Here is a 21,243-nt window from a genome sequence, read left to right as displayed (position 1 = left end):
GTCCAAGATCTTAGCATGGCACAGGAGGACTCTCCCAGCTGGCCCTGACCTTCCTTTCCAGCCTCTGCTTTCTCTTCACCATACACTCTTACATAAGACAGCTCCATGTGAAATTAGGGCAGCCAGGGGTGCCATAGTATAACCGCCTGTGTGGTAAAACGAAAAAAAGACTAAAAAAAAAAACTAAAAAAAAAAAAATTGGCATATTTTCTTTACATATATTCTGTTGTTATAAAGTAAAAAAACTTGCTAAAAATTAAATTTTTAAAAAGCAGTGTGATTAACGATGTCCACATACCCACATACTATCAGCTGACACATGCATATACATATATTACAATTTTTTACATTATTTTTCACCATCTATCAGAGATCTGGTATCTCAGTGGAAGATATCTTGTCACTCTGTTTGCAATTCCTCTAGAGTATAACACTCTTCCTTTTCCCTGGAATGCATCCCTTTTCCTCCCTAGAGTTGCCAGCTGCTTACTATTCATCCTTTAAATCCAGCTCAAAACCACTCCTCTGTGAACTCTTACACCCAATCCTCTTATGCAGTCTGTTTTTCCATCCCCAGTGCTCCCAAGACTGGGAGGATTTCTCTCTCTTACAGCATTATTGTACTGCTTGTAATTATTTATTTATATAGTAATAGACTGTATGATCCTTTCCGGCAGTCTTAATCTTTGAATCCCTAGTTCCTAGCTTGGTGTTTGGCACACAGTTAAAAACTGGAGAGCTGATCACTGGATACATGAAAGAATGATCAAAGTCTAAAAGTCTCTACTTTCTTTAGATCTTGCGGGGAAAACACTTGATAGGGGACATATCTTTGGACACATCATTTTGATAAATCAGGCCCATAATATTTGATAATTGATTTGAAAGGAGTCAGTAAATATCTCAAGTGGTGTGAGTCAAAAAGGCTAACAAAACCAGGTGTGGTGGCTGATGCTTGTAATCCTAGTGCTTTGGGAGGCTGAGGTCGGAGGATCTTTTTTTTTTTTTTTTTTTTTTTTTTTTGAGAAGGAGTCTCCCTCTGTCGCCCAGGCTGGAGTGCAGTGGTACAACCTTGGCTCACTGCAACCTCCACCTCCTGGGTTCAAGCGATTCTCCTGCCTCAGCCTCCTGAGTAGCTGGGATTATAGGCACATGCCACCATGCCCAGCTAATTTTTATATTTTTAGTGGAGATGGGGTTTCACCATGTTGGCCAGGCTGGTCTCGAACTCTTGACCTTGTGATCTGCCCACCTCAGCCTCCCAAAGTGCTGGGATTACAGGCGTGAGCCACCGTGCCCGACCAGAATCTTTTGAGGCCAGGAGGTTGAGACCAGCCTGGGCAACAGAGCAAGGCCTCGTCTCTACAAAAAAATAAAAATAATAAAAAAAAATTAAAAGGCTGGCAAGGATGGATTTAAAGTACTTAACACAAATAACACCCGAACCATGAGGATGGCAAGGCAAATTCTTCGTTATATTGTTCAAAAAGAGACTAGAGTTTGAGAACAGCCTGGACAACATAGGGAGAGCCCCGTCTGTACGAAAATGAAAACAAACAAACAAACAAAAAGAGACTAGACACAATAGATCTTGTAAAAGGTATCTATTAAAAACGTGGCCGGGCGCTGTGGCTCACACCTGTAATCCCAGCACTTTGGGAGACCGAGGGGAGAGGATCACTTGAGGTCAGGAGTTCAAGACCAGCCTGGTCAACATGGCAAAACCCTGTTTCTACTAAAAATACAAAAATTACCCAGGCATGGTGGCGGGCGCCTGTAGTTGCAACTACCCTGGAGGCTGAGCCAGGAGAATCACTTGAACCCACGAGGCGGAGGTTGCAGTGAGCGGAGATCGTGCCCCTATGCTTCAGCCTGGGTGAGAGTGAGACCCCGTCTCAAAAAAAACCCCAAAAAACAAAAACAAAAAAACAAAAAACAAAAACAAAAACAACCGTAAAACTACTAAGTGCAATGTGGTGTCCTGTGTTGGATCTTGGAACAGAAAAAACGACACTAGTGGAAAAAATTGGTAAAATTGGAATAAAATCTGGAGTTTAGTAAATAAATAAGCTAACAACGCTGTTAAGTGTGACCTATTCCCATACCATCGCTTTCCCACCATCCTAGCTTCCCTAGCTACTTGTAGGAATAGAGGTATGGTGTTCAAGGTGGGTGTTTTTCTCCGCCTCGATTGAAGAGCTTCGCGCTCTTTGGATTAACAGCCAGGTCATTCACAATTCAGTGTTCAGTTTTTCTACTGGGGTCAAGCGTCTCGGAGTAACATCCCTTTGTGTCATGGATACATCCAACTCTGGACTTCCCCATTAGATTCTGGCAAAAGCCCCACTAGAGCCCCCGCCAGTGCCAGAAGGCGGTCCCTCAGGTCAGGAAGGGGTTTTCCTGCAGCCGGAGCCGCGACCTCAGCCAGCGGCGGAGCTGGGCTTCGGCGGAGGGAGGTGCGAGGCCCCGGCGGAGGGAGGTGCGAGGGCCCGGCGGAGGGAGGTGCGAGGCCCCGGCGGAGGGAGGTGCGAGGCCCCGGCGGAGGGAGGTGCGGCGGCAGCCGCCCATGGCCTCCTGGGTTCGGCGCGCGGGGCTGGGCTGCGGTTGGCCACAAGAGGCATCCATCTTCCCGGACCAGCCAGGCGTTTCCTAGGGGAGCAGGGGCGGGGGCTTGGACAGAGAAGGGCACAGGCCGGAACGCGGTCGGCTCCCGCGAGCCCGGCCCCGCCTGGCGGAGCCCCGAGCAGCCGCCGCCCGCAGATCGCTAGCCGGGCGCCCGCGAGTCGCGAACCGTGTGCGCACCCTCAACTTTGCGGCCGCCGGGGGCGCGGCTCCCGCGTGCGTGTGCGAGTGTGCCTGTCACTAGCGGCCTCCTGGGGGCAGCAGCGGAAAGGGGGACACAGAGAAAGGCAGCCTCGGCGCACCGCGGCCAGGGAGGCAGAGGCCCCTCTCGGCGCCGGCTCTGGAGACCTAAACTCCGCCGGGGCTGTGCCCAGGGCGCGTCTGAGCGTCGCCGCCTTCACCGTCTCAGCAGCAGCGGCGACTCGCGTTGGGATTGCGATTCCTTTCGCCTGCCGAGCTGTAGCGGCAGTGTCTGCGGGCAGAGGAGCGGCGGCCGTGGCAGCAGCATCCCCAGCCCGGGCGGGACCATTGAGCGCCGGAGCCGGCGGCTGGAGGCAGGAAAGGAGGGTTGTGGCGCCCGAGCTGGGCGCGTTCCCAGCGCCTGCCCTCCGCCGCTGGCCCTGTCCCGGGCGCCCGGTGCGGGTCTCGAACAATGGTGCGAAGCGCCGGCGCGAGCCCCGCGCCCGCCCAGCGGCCGTAGAGGAAGTGGCCCGGCTCCCGGCGAGGTGGGCAGGGGGACGTTCCCCGCCACTCGCTGGCTGGAGTTTGCCTGAGCGTCTGGCCTTTCCAGCCCCGATCCCGGGGATTCCCTGGGATCACCGACGGAGCTCAATTCCGAGAGTATGGTGCCAGCGCCCGGGCTAATCTAGTCCTCTCTACACGCTCCTTTTCCCCTCCTCCTCCTACTTCTCCTCTCCCTCCTCCCTTCCCTCGGGTCGGCGCTGCCTCTGGATTGCCTGCGTGTGGGAGTACAACTCTGCCTCTCCAAGGAGAACGGGTTGTGACCACTGAACAAAACTTGCCCATTGAAAGCAAACCCGGAACAGCTGGATAATGTCCACCCCGAGCCGATTCAAGAAGGACAAAGAGATCATAGCCGAATATGAAAGTCAAGTCAAAGGTAAGGATGGGAGCGGCTGCCGTGCTCCTTTTGTGTGCCTTCTTGTCATTGTGCTCGTGGAGTTGCGTTTCTAACTTGGTGTCTGCGTAGGAGGAAGGTGGTGAGGGGACAGCTCGAGCCCTGCCTGAGCCACCCCCTGGGCTTCCTACAAGCCATTTAGTTCCCAGTTGCAATCCCAGTCCCGTCAAACCCACGGGAAGCTGGAAACTGGGTGACATCCCCCCGCCAGCTGCCAGCCCGCATCTCTAATGGGGAGAGAACTGGCTTTAACTTAACCACCTTCAGCTGGGCAACTTATATGGGAAGCAGGCAGCAGTGGAGGATCCTGTCCAGCTCTTATTATCACCATCGTTATTCTTTTTAAAAATGGTAGGATTGTCACTACGTAATTTTTTTACGGAATCATTTTTGTAAAGTCTGTGAACCCCAAGCGGTCTACAACCTCATTGAGTGCAGGCTATTTCAGATATTTACACCGCTTACCTATTTACACCGCTCACAATTTATTAGGGCGAGTCCGCCTTTTATTAAATAGCTCCCTAAAAGCCTGGCAGTTAAACGAAGCAATGACTAGTGGAATCTGACTCTTCCTTTATAATGGGCCAGAATTCATTGCCATCTTTCACACTCACATGGGAATATTGCTTTATCATTTGCTGGAAGCCACTTGCATGTAAAATGAAGGTTTGAATATTTCCGTACTAGTTTCAATCCATTTACATTGTCAACTAATGAAGGAAACCTAATTAAGGCTGATTAATTATTTTTACTTTCTATGCCTTGTGATTAAAAAAATATATATTTTCTCTCCAATACAAGTATTTTGTTTTGTTACTGAAGTGTTTCGTAAACATTTATGTCAGTTGAATTTCTTCCTCCTCTTTCCTGAGGTCTCAGGAGTAGCTTTCCTGATTGAGACAATGGATGGAATGTTGGGATCGCCGCTGTTCTTTGACACATTCAATGCAAAGTTCATAAAGATTGCTGTGTACACACCTGTGTTTGTCTATGCACAGTCTTATGAAAGGGCTATGGAGAGAGGCATTACTGTACTTCCCTTGAGCAAGGGAGGAGCAGCCTGAGTGTTCTTTTGTGTGGTCAAGTTGTAAAAATGCCTGGAGTCCTGTGAGAGGACCTGGTGGAGAAATCCTGTATCATCCAGTGTGAACCCAGACCAACTCATTGTGAACATGGCAGACACAATATGCAAGATAACTTAGGTTATCTTTAGGCCGACCCCTATAATGGAGTTAAGCTAAACATTGTTCAGGAGACACAGATTTTTGTCTGCTTGGAATTATGATAATTTATACTTACGGGAACTTGTTTCATTGCTGTGGAAGTTGTGTTAGCAGATAAGTAATTATTTTCTTAGAGCCAGGTAAACTTTCTAATGAGACTAACCTTTCTTTTTTCAGTGAATCCAACATAGCCCATAGCCTAAAACCTTTCATTCCAAGGCAGTACTCTTGTTCACAACCACCATTTCTCTGTGCAGTTTTTCCACATGGCTCTTTGTGGCAGGTCTTCAAGGGGTGGCAGTCTGGTTTTTCTGCCGCCTAGAGCACTAATTGGCAAATGCACTTCCAAATGTTGATTTCTTTATCTTTGCTGTAAGGTCACTTGCCAGTGATGAAGTCCTTATTTGAAAATCAGCGAAATGGGATGTGTTGCAATGTGTCTATCAAATTGAAATGGAAGAAAAATCATGAACATGGTGAAAATCACATTTGGAACTAAGTCTATCCCACAGAGAGTGACCTTATCCCTATTTCCTTCAACACTTCTCCCTTCCGCACACCTACGAGTCCCTAGGCTGCTTTAGGACTCTTCACTGCACCTGCCCTGCCCTGTGTCCAGGCTTTACCTCCTCCTGCAATAACCTACACATCCAGTATCTAACCTAGATCACTACATCCATACACAAACATAGGAATAACGGAATATCATGGAGTCAGATCACATACGCATTAAATGGCACAAATTCACCTGGTACTTCTGGGCAAATCAAGAAGAGAGTGGGAGAAAAATAACAGATAAATAGTACATGAGGCCAGCTGTCCAATGCAGGGAGAGTAGGCCCCTTAGTAAGGACAGCATGGGAGACAAGACTCTGGTTTTTCTGTACCCTTGCAGAGTGTTAGTCTGTTATTTAAAGGTATGTGTTTTGGGACCAGGTGCAGTGGTGCATGCCTGTAATCTCAGCATTCCGGGAGGCTGAGGCAGGCGGATCACTTGGGGTCAGGAGTTCAAGACCAGCCTGGCCAACATTTTGGTAGAGAAACCACATCTTGGCCGGGCGCGGTGGCTCACGCCTGTAATCCCAGCACTTTGGGAGGCCGAGGCGGGTGGATCACGAGGTCAGGAGATCGAGACCACGGTGAAACCCCGTCTCTACTAAAAATGCAAAAAATTAGCCGGGCGTGGTGGCGGGCGCCTGTAGTCCCATCTACTCGGAGAGGCTGAGGCAGGAGAATGGCGTGAACCCGGGAGGCGGAGCTTGCAGTGAGCCGAGATCGCGCCACTGCACTCCAGCCTGGGCGACAGAGCAAGACTCCGTCTCAAAAAAAAAAAAAAGAGAAACCACATCTTTACCAAAAAATACAAAAATTAGCTAGGTGTGGTGGCACACGTCTGTGGTCCCAGTGTGCCTGTGGTTCCACTTGAACCCAGGAGGCAGAGGTTACAGTGAGCCAAGATCACATCACTGCACTTCAGTCTGGGTAACATAGTGAGACTCTGTCTAATAAATAAATAAACAAATAAAGGTATATGTATTTGGAACAGCCTACTTTTTAAATTACAGTCAGGAACTTTATCTGATGATTTAAAAAAAAATTCTGTTCTATTGCTGAAGGAAAACCTGGCTGTGTGAGACTCATTAAGACATAAGTCTAGGCCAGGCACGGTGGCTCACACCTGTAATCCTAGCACTTTGGGAGACCGAGGTGGGCGGATCACTTGAGGTCAAGACCAGCCTGACCAACATGGTGAAACCCTGTCCCTACTAAAAATACAAAAATTAGCTGGACATGGTGGTGCATGCCTGTAGTCCCAGCTACCCTGAAGGCTGAGTCAGGAGAATTGCTTGAACCCAGGAGGCAGAAGTTGCAGTGAGCTGAAATTGTGCCACTGCACTCCAGCCTGGCTGACAGAGGGAGACTCTGTCTCAAGAAAAACACAATGAATAAACATACATATTGGACTCTATAGGTGACTTAGGTGTGTGGGTGATTTCAAGAGTCATTTTGATTATATGTATTTTTTTTACCTTCTAACTTAGAACCTAATATTCTAGAATAGTTTCCCTTCTTATTCTCTCCCATTTTCCCTAATAATAACTTTATTTATCTCAGAATTTTTGAGATAATATTTTGACCTAAAGGAATGACTTCAGATATGGAATTTTTTTATTTTTTTGTTTTTATTATATATATATAAAAGAAGTATTGGTCTGCCGCCCAGGCCAGAGTGCAGTGGCGTGATCTCGGCTTACTGCAACCTCTGCCTCCTGGGTTCAAGTGATTCTCCTGCTTCAGCCTCTGGAGTAGTTGGAATTATATGCACGCACCACCACGCCCAGCTAATTTTTGTATTTTTAGTAGAGATGGGGTTTCGACATGTTGGCCAGGCTGGTCTCGAACTCCTGACCTCAGGTGATCTACCTGCTTCTGCCTCCCAAAGTGCTGGGATTACAGGCATGAGCCACTGCACCCGGCCCAGATACGGAATTTTGCCATTGTGGCTGCCTGCACGGGTTTTGGGAACAGACTTCATGGGGCTATTCTTAACTGTGAAAAGAACCATTCCTGGTGATAATTTGTAATTTTATGTATAAGATCCTAGATGTATCTAGTTGTGTGTATCATTTTGGGCAAGTCACTTAGCCTCTCTCTGGGTTTTGGTTTTCTTATCTATAAGATAAGGAGTTGGAATTCTCTTCATCTTAAGTGTCTTTTTTTTTATTTTCTTTTTGAGACAGAGTCTCACTCCGTCACCCAAGCTGGAGTGCAGTGGCACGATCTCTGCTCTCTGCAGCCTCCGCCTTCCAGGTTCAAGTGATTCTTGTGCCTCGGCCTCCGGAGTAGCTGGAAATACAAGCGTGCACCACCGTGCCTGACTAATTTTTGTAATCCTAAGTGTCTTTGAGTCTAATTGAAGATGTCATATCAGTTCCTATTAATTGCCTCATAAAATTTTCAAGCTTTTAAAGTTTTCTCTTGGCTGCTCTGTTTTGTGGAGAATCATTTTTGCTTTCACTTTTTTTTCATAAGTTCATGGACACTATAAATTGAGTTCTTGGAGGATTAAAATATATACAATAAAGAATACAGAAAAAACAGTAATCAAAACCACATGCAGAGAAGTGTAGCACAGAATTGTAAGACAGGGAAGAATCAGGAATGATACAAGTGGTTAAACAATGGATAGGTTTAAATGGGGGACAAAAGAGGACCCCAAGCAACAGTTTTAAAGAATGAATTGAACATTTCATGCCTTTTGGTCAAATTCTCAAAGGCTTAGAATTAAGAGAAATAAATCTCTTGTTTGAATAGGCCATTAGAAAGCAAGCACGTCTGGAAAAGTGTATGAAACCCAAACCAGTTGACTATGCTATTTGTTAGCATCTCTGGCAAATAGCGTAGCAGTGGAAGGGATTGAATAATTGGCTAACAGAAGGTTTTGAGATTATCTGTGGACTTTAGTGATCTATGTAATTCTTGTATTCTGCAGCAAAAATATTGTGGAGCTACATATATGAGAACAAAAAAGATTCAAAAAGACATGTTTGATGAAGTGGAACATAGATGAGAGGCTGTGTTTGTTTTTAATAATGCGTGTTGCTAGTTGCTAAGAATCGACAGTTATTATTTGTAGTATTTTCCTAAAGATAGCACCATATTTATCTACATGCAATATGTACAGGGAGTGCCAAGCAAATCTGTTGTTCTTTGACCACTCTGCAGCCTGACATACAAATAGTACATTTTAGTAGCAGGTGGAACATGAGGAAATGCCAATTTGATTTGGTATGGCCCTGCATCATGCCATAGTAATATGGAACCTGTGTCTGCATCTTATGTTCTTTCTTCTAACATAGAATAGGAAGTGACAGCAATTTCAGTTATGAATTAAAACTTTATAGCTGGGAGGGACTTTTAACATTTTTTCTCCAACCCACTCATTACATGATGCAGGGAGGTTTAATGACAGAGTTGCACAATTAACAGTGACATACCTGGGACCAGAACCCAGGTTATCTTCTTTTCAGTAGCGATAATTCACTTGTAGATTCCTCACAAAGTAGATATCTAAATAGGAGGTAGAACAGTTACCTATTTAGACTTTACATTCATTGAAGGAGTCATTGTTGGACCTAAGAGAGCATAGAAACCGCCGTCTATGAACAGGAGTTAATTACATTAACTCTAACCAAGTTTTTTTTTCACCAGGACCATTTCAAGAGACCATAATACCCAGGCAGCAGCTTCACATGGTGGCCTTTAAGGTCTAGAAAAACAACATGGTTAATATGTACAAATGTGATTTGCCTGATATTTTGGTAAAGCTAATTGCGCTACTGCAACAAAGCCTTTACAGTGCCCTGAAAACCCGATTAGTTTCATGAACTTCAGAATATATTAAGGGATAGTTTTGAAGAAAATTTTGAGCAAAGCATGACCTTCTGAAACACATGAGGGCTGGATTATAATACAGGGTAGTAAATCTCAGCTCTGACAATCTAGATTGGTTTGTTTACTCCTGTGCTATGTTGACCAGTTTAGGAGCCAGACAACTTCAAGTCTGTTCTAGGTTTTAGAGTCTTTGTAAATTGGCCAATTTTTTTTTTCTTCAAGACAGGGTCTTGCTTTGTCACCCAGGCTGCAGTGCAGTGGGTGAACAAGGCTCACTGCAGCCTTGACCTCCTGGGCTCAAGCGATTCTTCTGCCTCAGCACCCCAAGTAGCAGGGAATATAGGTACACACCACCATACCTGGCTATTTTTTTTTTGTAAAGATAGGGTTTCGCCATGTTGCCCAGACTGGTCTCAAACTCCTGAGCTCCTGCCTCAGCCTCCCAAAGTGCTGGGATAATGGGCATGAGCCACCGTGCCCGGCCAAGGAGAGACAGTTTAAAAAATTTTATTCATGCTACCTATTTTCACTTCAATTCAAACAACTAACAAGATAAAAGGGAATAGATTATTTGTCTAATTAGTCTATTTATGCTTTAGCAGTTTGAAGGCAGAAATTTGGATTAGAGGCTGGGCATGGTAGCTCATGCCTGTAATCAATCCTAGCACTTTGGGAGGCCGAGGCAGGTGGATCGCTTGAGCCCAGGAGTTTGAGACCAGCCTGGGCAACATGGTGAAATCTTGTCTCTACTAAAAACACAAAAATTAGCTGGGTGTGGTGGTATGTATCTATAATCCCAGCTACTCTGGAGGCTGAGGCACGAGAATCACTTGAACCCAGAAGGCAGAGGTTGCAGTGAGCTGAGACTGTGCTACTGCACTCCAGCCTGGGTCACAGAGCGAGACTCCATCTCGGAAAAAAAGAAGTTTGGCTTAAAGACAGTTATGTAAAGGTATTTTTGTCAGCTCAGAACTACTTTCTAATTTATTGACAGCATTATCTACTCTCCCCTGTTGATATGTTAGACTGGGAAGAAACAGAACATGGTGTTTAAAACCAGGAACTCTGGGCCACGCACGGTGGCTCACACCTGTAATCTCAGCACTTTGGGAGGCAGAGATGGAAGGATCACTTGAGACCAGGAGTTTGAGACCAGCTTGGTCAACATGGCGAGACGCCATCTCTAATTTTTAGAAAAGAAATGATTAAAAAGCAGAAACTTTGGTGTTAGCAGTCTAGCCTTGTCACCGATTAGTTGTGTGATCTCTAAGAGTCAATTTCTCCATCTGTAAAATAGGGATAATAGTAGTACTTACCTTGTTGTCTTCTTTTTTTTCTTTCTTTTTCTTTTTTTTTTTTTTTTTGAGACCGAGTCTTGCTCTGTCACCCAGACTGGAGTGCAGTGGCGGGACTCTCAGGTTCAAGTGCTCCTCCCACCTCAGCCTCCCAAGTAGCTAGGATTACAGGCATGCACCACCATGCCCAGCTAATTTTTTTTGTATTTTTAGTACAGACAGAGTTTTACTATGTTGGCCAGGCTGGTCTCGAACTCCTGACCTCAAGCGATCCACCCGCCTCAGCTTCCCCAAGTGCTGGGATTACAGGTGTGAGCCACTGCACCTGGCCTCCTTGTTGTAGTAAGGAAAACATGTATCACAGGCTTGGCACATAATAGTCAACAAATGTTAGTCATTGTTATCTGTTTAATGCTGGTTTTCTTTCTATCTACTGTATTTATTTATTGTTGAGACACAGTCTCACTCTGTTGCTCAGGCTGGAGTGCAGTGGCCCAATCTCGGCTCAGCTCGCTGCAGCCTCAACCTCCCCAGGCTCAGGTGATCCTGCCACTTCAGCCTCCCATGTAGCTGGGACTATAGGCACCTGCAATCACACCTGATTTTTGTATTTTTTGTAGAGACAGGTTTTGGCCATGTTGCCCAGGCTGGTTTCAAACTCCTAAACCCAAGTGATCCGCCTACTTGAGCCTTGGGCCTCCCAAAGTGCTGGGATTACAGGCATGAGCCACCTCGCCCAGCCTGTTGTTCTGTCTGCTGTATCTTGTTGCATTCTGATTCAGATAAGTTTTTTGAAATTCAAATATGTAATCGCTAGTCTTTTTACCAGAATGAATTCCAAAGTGGACTGATCTTGAATTATCCTAAGAGAGTGCCATGTGCTTTTAGAATGGAGTGAGTTTCATGGTGGAATTTAAAAGGGAAATAGAATAGACAATGCATACAGATTCCCAGCTCATTGTAAGGTGGATTTTATATTTTGTCATTATCTTTCATCCAAGTGCAAGTAACAAAGCCTAAAAGCACATTCCTGGCCCTGGGCTGCCCCGTATTTAAGAATAACTTTTGTTTTAAATTGTCTCTACCTCTGTTCAGTGATGCCGTATGGAAAATGAAAACTAGTTCAGTCAGTGGATTTGACTTACCTGTGGGTGAAAAAGATTCTTATGACATCAGATAAAATCACTGACTTAATCTCATAGTCTTGAGAAAAGTATTTTCTTTTAAAATCAATGTAGGAATGAAAATTCCACTTATGACTGCTAATTTGCTTCTGTTTCACTAGAAAGCACTTTGATATTGGAAATCATTGTCTGTGCATCTCCCACACGCTTTAGTACAGGGCCTCATTAAACATTTATTACGTAAGAAGAGGAATAATTTGGAATAATAATTCTTTTATACTGCAAATAAGCATGGTGATCATTCAGAATTATCTAGGATGTCCAAACAAAAATTACTGCGAATTTTTTTTTTTTTTTTTTTTTGAGACGGAGTTTCACTCTTGTTGCCCAGGCTGGAGTGCAATGGCACGATCTCGGCTCACTGCAACCTCCATTTCCCGGGTTCAAGCAATTCTCCTGCCTCAGACTCATGAGTAGCTGGGAGTACAGGCGCCTGCCACCATGCACGGCTAATTTTTTGTATTTTTAGGAGAGACGGGGTTTCACCATGTTGGCCAGGCTGGTCTCGAACTCCTGACGTCAGGTAATCCACCCGCCTCGGCCTCCCAAAGTGCTGGGATTACAGGTGTGAGCCACTGCACCGGGCCTATTACCACAAAATTTTAAGTTGAATTCAAATGGTTTATAATTTCTTTAGAAAGTCACACAGCTGGAAACATCCTAAATGTCCAACAGTGAGGAATGGTTAACTAAATTCCACTGGTAAATTGTTAACTAACTTTATACATGCAGTCTTATGCAGTCTTTACCACTGGTTTTTGAAGAACACTTTATGATATGGTTGTTTTATAATAATTGAAGAAAGACTGTAAAATGGAAGGTGAAATAATAATTAAAGATAATCATAACCAGAGCTAACAGTTTTGAGCACCCACAGTGAGCCAGTCACCATTGCTTTGCATGGGCACCCTGAGGGGTACACTGAGTTGTGTATGTGCAAAACAAGCTATAATGCATGGAAGGAGGAATTTCTGCTTAACTTTCCTATTTAGTATAGTTAGTACTTTCTGTGTCTTTGGACCACAGTATACTTGGCCTTTGGTAAATTTTCAGGCTAAACGTAGGAATCTGACTTTCAACTCCACTCTCCTTGAGTACAGGAGTGGGCAAGGTAAATCCAAGCAAAGCTTAGCCTCTGGATTGAACCTCTGATAATCAGATTTGTCCATGGGACAACCAAATTTCTCATTTGTTTACAACTCATTTATATACTTTGGTTTTTCCTTGCTTTGAGCTTAGTTGGCATGTGTGTTTGGGAGAGCAAGCTTGCTTGCTTTGTGAAATATACACACAAACAGGTACAGAAAATTATTATTTACAGTTTAAAGAATAATAGCTTTGAACATTTCAGTACTAGCCACCCAGGTTAAGAAACAGAACATTACCAGTGCCTTAGAAACCCCCATGGAATGTCCCTTTCCTAGCAAATCTCCCTTCATTCCCACTGCCACTCTTAGTATTAATCATTCCTTTGTTTTCTATAAAGCTTTACTATCATTTTGTAGCTCTTTTAGAGTTTTGATTAGGATGCATTCATATATCAAGAATATAGGGCCATTTGAACACTTTCTGAATTTTTAATAATATTGATGAATTGGTGTAAATTTTAAAAATTGGAATAGCAGTGTTTTGGCATGTATAACAAATCTTTATCTTTTAAAGATACATGCTGAGTAATAATGGATGAAATTAGGACATCTGGGATTTTCTTGAAAATAATCTTGGGGAGGGAAGAAATAGGTAGGGATACAGGTAAAATACAAAATGAATTGATAATCAGTGGGTGCATGAGGTTAATTATATTATTCGCTTTATTTTTGCATATGCTTGAAATTTTCCCCAATAAAAAATTAATAATATGTATTCTTATGACTTCAATTTTATACTCAATATTATTATGTTAAGATTAATCTACGTTAATGTATGCAACTATAATTTCACTGCCACACTGTGTGCTTTCTCTGGTGCATAATATTCCAGTGCATAAAAAATACTATAAGCTATTGATTCATTCTATATGACATTTGAATTATTTATAGTTTTTTTGCTATCATGAATAGTAATAGTGTATACAATGCTGTAGGTGTCTCCTGGTGTACACGTACGAGAAGAGTTTCTCTAGGTGTACTTGCTGGGTCATTGGGAATGTGCATGTTCATCTTTACCAGGTAATGTCAAGCCTTTCTCTTATTAGCAGGGGAGGAGAGTTCCACAGACTGAAAAACACTTAGCATTGAAAATGTATTAGTTAGGGAAGAGGCTAAGCTGTTATAATAAAGAGAACCCCCCAAACCGTGACTTGAAAATAGAGAGATTTTTTTCTTTCTCGGGTAATAGACTGGAGATGTCCAATCCAGGCCACCAGGACATCTTTGCCCCATTATTAAGGTTCCTTCCATCTCGTGGTTCTGCCGTTACCTAGATAAATGAACTTGTCTACTCTTTGAAACCAGATTTTAAGTATTTCAGTGTTTCGGCTTGTAGGAAGGAAAATCAGCTTTAAGGAGCACATGTCCACGGTTTTCAAACCCAGCCCTTAGTAGTACACATAATTTCCACTTATTTAACCAGTAGGAACTTAGTTACATGGCCACATCTTGCTGCAAGGGAAGCTAGGAAATATAGTCTCTCTGGATGGCCCTGTTTCTAATTATAACTTGATGGTCACAGCATGAAAGAACAGATTTTGGTGAACAAGCAGCAGTCAACATGAAAAATGTTTTTTTGTTTTTTTTTGAGGGAGAGTCTCACTCTATCAGCCAGGCTACGGTGCATTGGCACCATCTCTGCGGCTCACTGCAACCTCCACCTCCCAAGTTCAGGAAATTCTCGTGCTTCAGCTTCCCAAGTAGCTGGGACTACAGGCGTGCACCACCACACCCGGCTGATTTTTGTATTTTTTAGTAGAGACAGGGTTTCACCATGTTGCCCAGGCTTGTCTTGAACTCCTGTGCTCAAGTGATTGCCCGCCTTGGCCTTCCAAAGTGCTGGGATTACAGGCGTGAGCCAACATGCCCAGCCAGAATGATTTTCTCTTCCTTTTTATTTTTAATTTTTGTGGGTACATAGTAGGTGTGTATATCTTATTGATTTGTGAGTTTTGTTTTGTTTTAGTATGTTCGTGATGTTAGTCTCTTGCCAGTTATATCTGTTGCAAATATCTGCTCCCAGTCTGTAGCTTGTGGTTTCACTTTTAAAAAGATCCTCTAGGCTGGGCTTGGTGGCTCATGCCTGTAATCCCAGCACTTTGGGAAGCTGAGGCAGGTGGATCATCTGAGGTCAGGAGTTTGAGATCAGCCTGGCCAACATGGTGAAACGCCATCTCTACTAAAAATACAAAAATTAGCTGGGCATGTTGGCGGGCGCTGGTAATCCCAGCTACTTGGGAGGCTGAGGCAGGAGAATCATCTCAACCCAGGAGGTGGGGGTGAGCCAAGATCGCACCATTGCATTCCAGCCTGGGCAACGAGCAAAACTCCGTCTCTAAATAAATAAATAAATAAATAAATAAATAAAAAGATCCTCTTAATAAATAGAAGTTGTTCATTTTTAGTTTGTTCACATGTATCAATTATTTATATTTGGTGTTTAAATAATCCTTCCCCACTTTAAAGTAAGGAAGATATCTGTCTGTGTCATCTTCTAAATGTTGTAAAATTTTGCTTTTGGCATATGCTTTTAATTCATCTGAAGTTTATTTTTTATTTTGTGTGAGCTAGGAATTTTTTTAAAGTTCTTTTCATATAAATGACCTTTTTTGGGTTCCATGTGCTAATAGTCTTTTTGAAGAAATGATATACTAGCTGCTTCTGTTTTGATGAAAGTTTCACATATGCAAAACTCTATTTTTGGACACTGTATTGTGTTCCATTCCTTAATTTATTCTTGTACCAATACCAATCACACTATCTTAACTACTATAGCTTTGTGATAAGTCTTTATGTCTGGTAAGCTAAATCTTCCTTCTTTCTTCTTTTTCAGAAGTATCTTCTGATCTTGCTCCTTTCTCTTCCAAGTAAATTTTAGAATTAGTTTGCCTTCCATTGAAAACACATTGGCATTTTGATTGAAATTGCGTGAAATTATAAATCAATTAAGGAAGAATTGGCATCTATATATTAGTTCTTCCTACCTGTGAATATGAGTATTCCTCCATTTATTTAGTTGTTTTAAAATATCTTTGCATAAAGTTTTATATTTTTGATGTTTTTGGTTAGATTTATATCAGGATGCTATTTTTATGACTAATGTTCATGAGCTCTCTTTCAAGATTGTTTTCTAGTTTCTATTATGCAGAAATGCAATTTACTTTTTTTTTTTTTTTTTTTTGAGATGGAGTTTTGCTTACCCAGGCTGGAAGTGCACTGGCGCGATCTCGGCTCACTGCAACCTCCGCCACCTGGGTTCAAGCGATTCTCTTGCCTCAGCCTCCCAAGTAGCTAAGATTACAGGCATGCTCCACCACGCCTGGCAAATTTTGTATTTTTAGTAGAGATGGAATTTCTCCATGTTGGCCAGGCTGGTCTTGAACTCCCGACCTCAGATGATCTGCCCGCCTTGGCCTCCCAAAGTGCTGGGATTACAGATGTGAGCCACCACACCTGGTCTGCAATTTACTTTTTTTTTTTGAGGTGAAGTCTTGCTCTGTCACCCAGGCTGGAGTGCAGTGGCATGGTCTCAGCTCACTGCAACCTCCGCCTCCCATGTTTAAGCAATTCTCCTGCCTCAGCCTCCAAAGTAGCTGGTATTACAGGCGTGCACCACCATACCTGGCAACTTTTTTTGTATTTTTAGTAAAGACAGGGTTTCACCATGTTGGCCAGGCTGATCTCAAACTCCTGACATCAAGTGATCCTCCCGCCTTGGCCTCCCAAAGTGCTGGGATTACAGGCATGAGCCACCGTGTCTGGCCGCAGTTTACTTTTACATAGCCGCTTTGTCTGTTATTTCAAAGAATTTGTTCCCTTTTTTGGTAAAAAACACTCGTCATTTATAAATAAAGATGATTTTGTTTTCTCATTTATAAGCCCTATGGATTTATTTTTCTTATATTTTTGCCCTAGCCAGAATTTCTAGTACAAAATTAGTGAAAGTGCTAACCTTGGCATTCTTGTTTTCCATTGAGAAAGGAATGCTTTCAGGCCCCTCCTCCCTTGAAGAATGATGATTGTTTTCCGTTTATTATAGATACTCTTTAATAGGTAAAGTGCAAATCTTTTGTATTCTTTGCTTACTTGAAGTTTTAATCATTAATAGGTGGTTGAATGTTATCTTCTTTTTCTTTTTGAATCTGTTGATACTACGTTTTTTCTTCTTTACTCTGTTAATGTGATGAGTAATATTTATAGATTTCCTAATATTTAACCTTCTTTGCATTAAGGCTATCTTCGTTGTATTTTGCGTGGTGTGTGTGTGTGTGTGTGTGTGTGTGTGTGTGTGTGTCTATATACACTGTTGGATTCAGTTTGCTAATATCTAGTATTTTTGTCTTTAAATTCCTGGTAAAAAAGCAGACCTGTGACTTTCCTTTTTAGTGATGTCCCTGTCTATGTTTTTTTTGGAGGGGAGGGTGGGGAGATGGGGCTTCACTTTGTTGCCTAGGCTGGTCTTGAACTCCTGGACTCAGAGAATTCCTGGGCTCAATCCTCCTGCCTCGGCCTTTCAAAGTGCTGGGGTTACAGGCATAGAGCCACCAAGCCTGACCACGAATCTAAGTTATACTGGCCTCACACAGTGAGTGAGGCTATTTTGTGGAAGAATTTGAAACTTTAAAATATTTCTTTCATTGAAAGTTCAGTAGAACTGTTTATCTGAGTCTAATTAGTTTCCTTGTATGAAGAATTTTTTAACTGCTAATCAGTAGTTAACATTTTGTTTATTAGTTATAGGATTATTTATGCTGTGTATTTCTTCTCATGTCAGTTTTGATAAATTATACTTTTCTTTTTTTGAGAATGAGTTTTGCTCTTGTTGCCAGGCTGGAGTGCAATGGCACAATCTGCTCACTACAACCTCCGCCTCCCGGGTTCAAGCGATTCTCCTGCCTCAGCCTCCCAAGTAGCTGGGATTACAGGTGCCCGCCACCATGCCCAGCTAATTTTTGTATTTTTAGTAGAGACAGGGTTTTGCCATGTTGGCCGGGCTGGTCTGGAACTCCCGACCTCAGGTGATCTAAATTTACAGGTGTGAGCCACTGCGCCTGGCCGATAAATTATATTTTTCTAGAAATGTATTCATTCTGTATAAGATTTAAAATGTATTAAAATAATATTGATGATAGTATCCTCTTATTTTAGAAACATAGTCTGATCAGTATTGAATTTAAAATACATTATTTTAAAATACTTATTTTTGCCTTTGTTGCTGAATCTTAAAGTAGTTTGTCTTTTTTTTTTTTTTTTTTTTGAGATGAGGTCTTACTCTGTCATCCAGGCTGGAGTTCAGTGGCTCATTGCAACCGCCACCTCCCAGTTCAAGTGATTTTGGTGCCTCAGCCTCCCAAGTAGCTGGGATTACAGGTATGCACCACCACGCCTGGCTCCTGGCTAATTTTTGTATAATTAGTAGAGATGGGGTTTCGCCATGTTGAACAGGCTGGTCTTGAACTCATGGCCCCAAATGATCCACTCACCTCAGCCTCCCAAAGTGCTGGGATTACAGGTGTGAACCTCTGCACCTGGCTAGTTTATCTGTTTCTGTTAGTTTTTCTTCTCTGTTTTGTGAATTTCTGCTCTTATCTTTACTATCATTGTTTTCATTTTCATTGAATTTGTTGTTCTTTACCTATTTTCTTAAGTTGAACACATAGCTCATTCTTTTTTTATCCTTATTTTCTAATATAAGCATTTAAGGTAATACAGTTATTTTCTATAACATAAACGCTATTACTAATGTAAGTACTTAGAATGTAACCATCTTTTAAAATGTAACGTTTCTAACATAAACACCTTTTCCTCTTTTTAACATCAGCATTAAATGGAATACAATTCCTTTTCTAATATAATCATTCTTTCTAATATGACTATTTCTTCTAATGTAAGCATTATCCCTAAGAAAGGCATCTTTTCTTACTTAATAAATATTCATGATAATTCTCCTTAAAGTACTACCTTTGCTGCGTCTCACTGGTTTTGATATGTAAAGAATTAAGTTCTAAAAATTTTTTAATTTTCATAATAATTTCTTCTTTGACTCATGAGGTGTGTGTGTGTAAATATATGGTATTTCCTTTTATTTTTCTGGGATGGGGGGGTCTGTTGCCCAGGCTAGAGTGCAGTGGCGTGATCTTGGTTCACTGCAACCTCTGCCTCCTGGGCTCAAGCATTCCTCCCACCTCAGCCTCCTGAGTTGGTCGCTGGGACCACAAGCATGCACCACCACACCTGGCTAATTTTTTGTATTTTTGGTAGAGACGGGGTTTCACCATGTTCCTCAGGCTTGTCTCGAACTCCTGAGCTCAAGCAATTTGCCTGCCTTGGACTCCCAAAGTGCTGGGATTACGGGTGTCAGCCACCGTGCCCAGCCTGGTATTTACATTTTTTAAACAGATATGTAAGACTATTTTATTTTTTCCTTTTAATATAATTACATTATGAACTGAGAGTAATAGTGTTTGAAATTAGTTGGAGGTTGTTTCCTCTTTTTCTGTTTTCTGCAGGAGTTCATGTTAGATTGGAATTATCTGACTCTTTTTTTTTTTTTTTTTTTTTTTTTTTGAGACGGAGTCTCGCTCTTTCACCCAGGCTGGAGTGCAGTGGCGCGATCTCGGCTCACTGCAGGCTCCGCCCCCCGGGGTTCACGCCATTCTCCTGCCTCAGCCTCCCGCGTAGCTGGGACTACAGGCGCCTGCCACCTCGCCCGGCTAATTTTTTGTATTTTTAGTAGAGACGGGGTTTCACCGTGTTAGCCAGGATGGTCTCGATCTCCTGACCTCGTGATCCGCCCGCCTCGGCCTCCCAAAGTGCTGGGATTACAGGCGTGAGCCACCGCGCCCGGCCTATCTGACTCTTAAATGTTTAGTAGAACTCATCTGTAAAGTCATCTGGGTCTCACATTTTCATCAAGGAGAAAAAAATCTCATTGTGTTCAAATTTTCTGATTAACTGACATAAAATTGTTCACAGCATCCTTTTATCGCCTTAATCTCTGCATTATTTTCAGTTAGGCCTCTTTTCTATTAATAACAAATGTCTGTGTATATCTTCTCTCTTTTTTCATTGATTGACTTGCCAGAAGTATGTTTATTAGTCTTTTCAAAGAACTAGGTTTTTGCTTTATTGACTTACGTATTGTATTTTCTGTTTCATTAGTTTATCCTCTCTATTATACCCTTCCTTTTTCTTCATTTCTCTCTCTCTCTCTTTTTTTTTTTTTTTAAAGAGAAAGGGTCTCGCTTTGTTGCCGAGGCTGGAGTGCAGTGCTTTTCACAGGTGTAATCATTGTGCACTATAGCCTGGAACTCCTGGGCTCAAGTAATGCTCTCACTTCAGCCTCCTGAGTAACTGGGAGTGCAGGCACAGATTGTCAAGCCTGGCCCTTTTACTTTTTTCATGGGTCTTTATTTGCTGAACCTTTTTAAAGTTTGTATTTATTTTCTCAGTTATTATTTTTAAAGTTTTTTATTTATTTTCTCAGTTATTATTTTTCTTTTCTTATATAAAAATAAAAGGTTATAAAATTTCCTCTAAGTACTGCTTTACCTGCATTCTGTAATTTTTTTTTTTTTTAATAGAGACAGGGATTCACTATGTTACCAAGTCTGGTCTTGATCTCCTGAGCTCAAGCAATCTGCCCAGCTCAGCCTCAAAAAGGGATTGTACGCATATATATACATATATATATATATATATTTTTTTTTTTTTTTGAGACAAAGTCTTGCTCTGTTGCCCAGGCTGGAGTGCAGTGGCACATTCTCAGCTTACTGCAACCTCCGCCTCCCAGGTTCAAGTGATTCTCATACCTCAACCTCTGGAGTAGCTAGGATTATAGGAACCCACTACCATACCCACCAATTTTAGTATTTTCAGTAGAGAAAGGGTTTCACCATGTTAGCCAGGCTGGTCTTGAACTCCTGACCTCAAGTGATCTGCCTGCCTCTGCCTCCCAAAGTGCTTGGATTACAGGCATGAACCACTGCACCCAGCCAGGCATAAATTTTTATATGTAGTGTTTTTATCTTTCAGCTCTGTGTATTTTCTAATTTCTAATTTCTGTGACTCATGACCTGTTTAAAAATATGTTTTAGGCCAGGAGTGGTGGCTTATCCTTGTAATCCCAACAGTTTGGGAGGCCGAGACGGGTCAATTGCTTGAGTCCAGGAATTTGAAACCAGCCTGGGCAACATAGTGAGACACTGTCTCTATAAAAAAAATTTTTTTTTTTTTTTT

At 42.6% G+C, this 21,243-nt stretch overlaps 1 protein-coding gene across 2 annotated transcripts in view; it reads left to right on the top strand.

The window, feature by feature from the left end:
* The first annotated feature begins 2,520 nt into the window (after positions 1 to 2,520).
* SRGAP1 (SLIT-ROBO Rho GTPase activating protein 1) overlaps positions 2,521 to 21,243 on the top strand; it is a 306,717-nt gene continuing 287,994 nt past the window's right edge. Inside the window, exon 1 of one of the 2 annotated variants that reach the window (XM_055249639.2) lies at positions 2,521 to 3,742. In XM_055249639.2, coding sequence (XP_055105614.1) covers positions 3,676 to 3,742 — 67 coding nt within the window. In that variant the 5' untranslated portion in view covers positions 2,521 to 3,675. The remainder of the gene's footprint in view (positions 3,743 to 21,243) is intronic. The other variant, XM_055249640.2, reaches the window with a different exon arrangement.

The sequence above is a fragment of the Symphalangus syndactylus genome, chromosome 17 (assembly GCF_028878055.3).
Source record: "Symphalangus syndactylus isolate Jambi chromosome 17, NHGRI_mSymSyn1-v2.1_pri, whole genome shotgun sequence".
Lineage (NCBI taxonomy): Eukaryota > Metazoa > Chordata > Mammalia > Primates > Hylobatidae > Symphalangus > Symphalangus syndactylus.
Note: the sequence above shows the minus strand (reverse complement) of the source record. Positions and strands in the feature narration are given on the sequence as shown.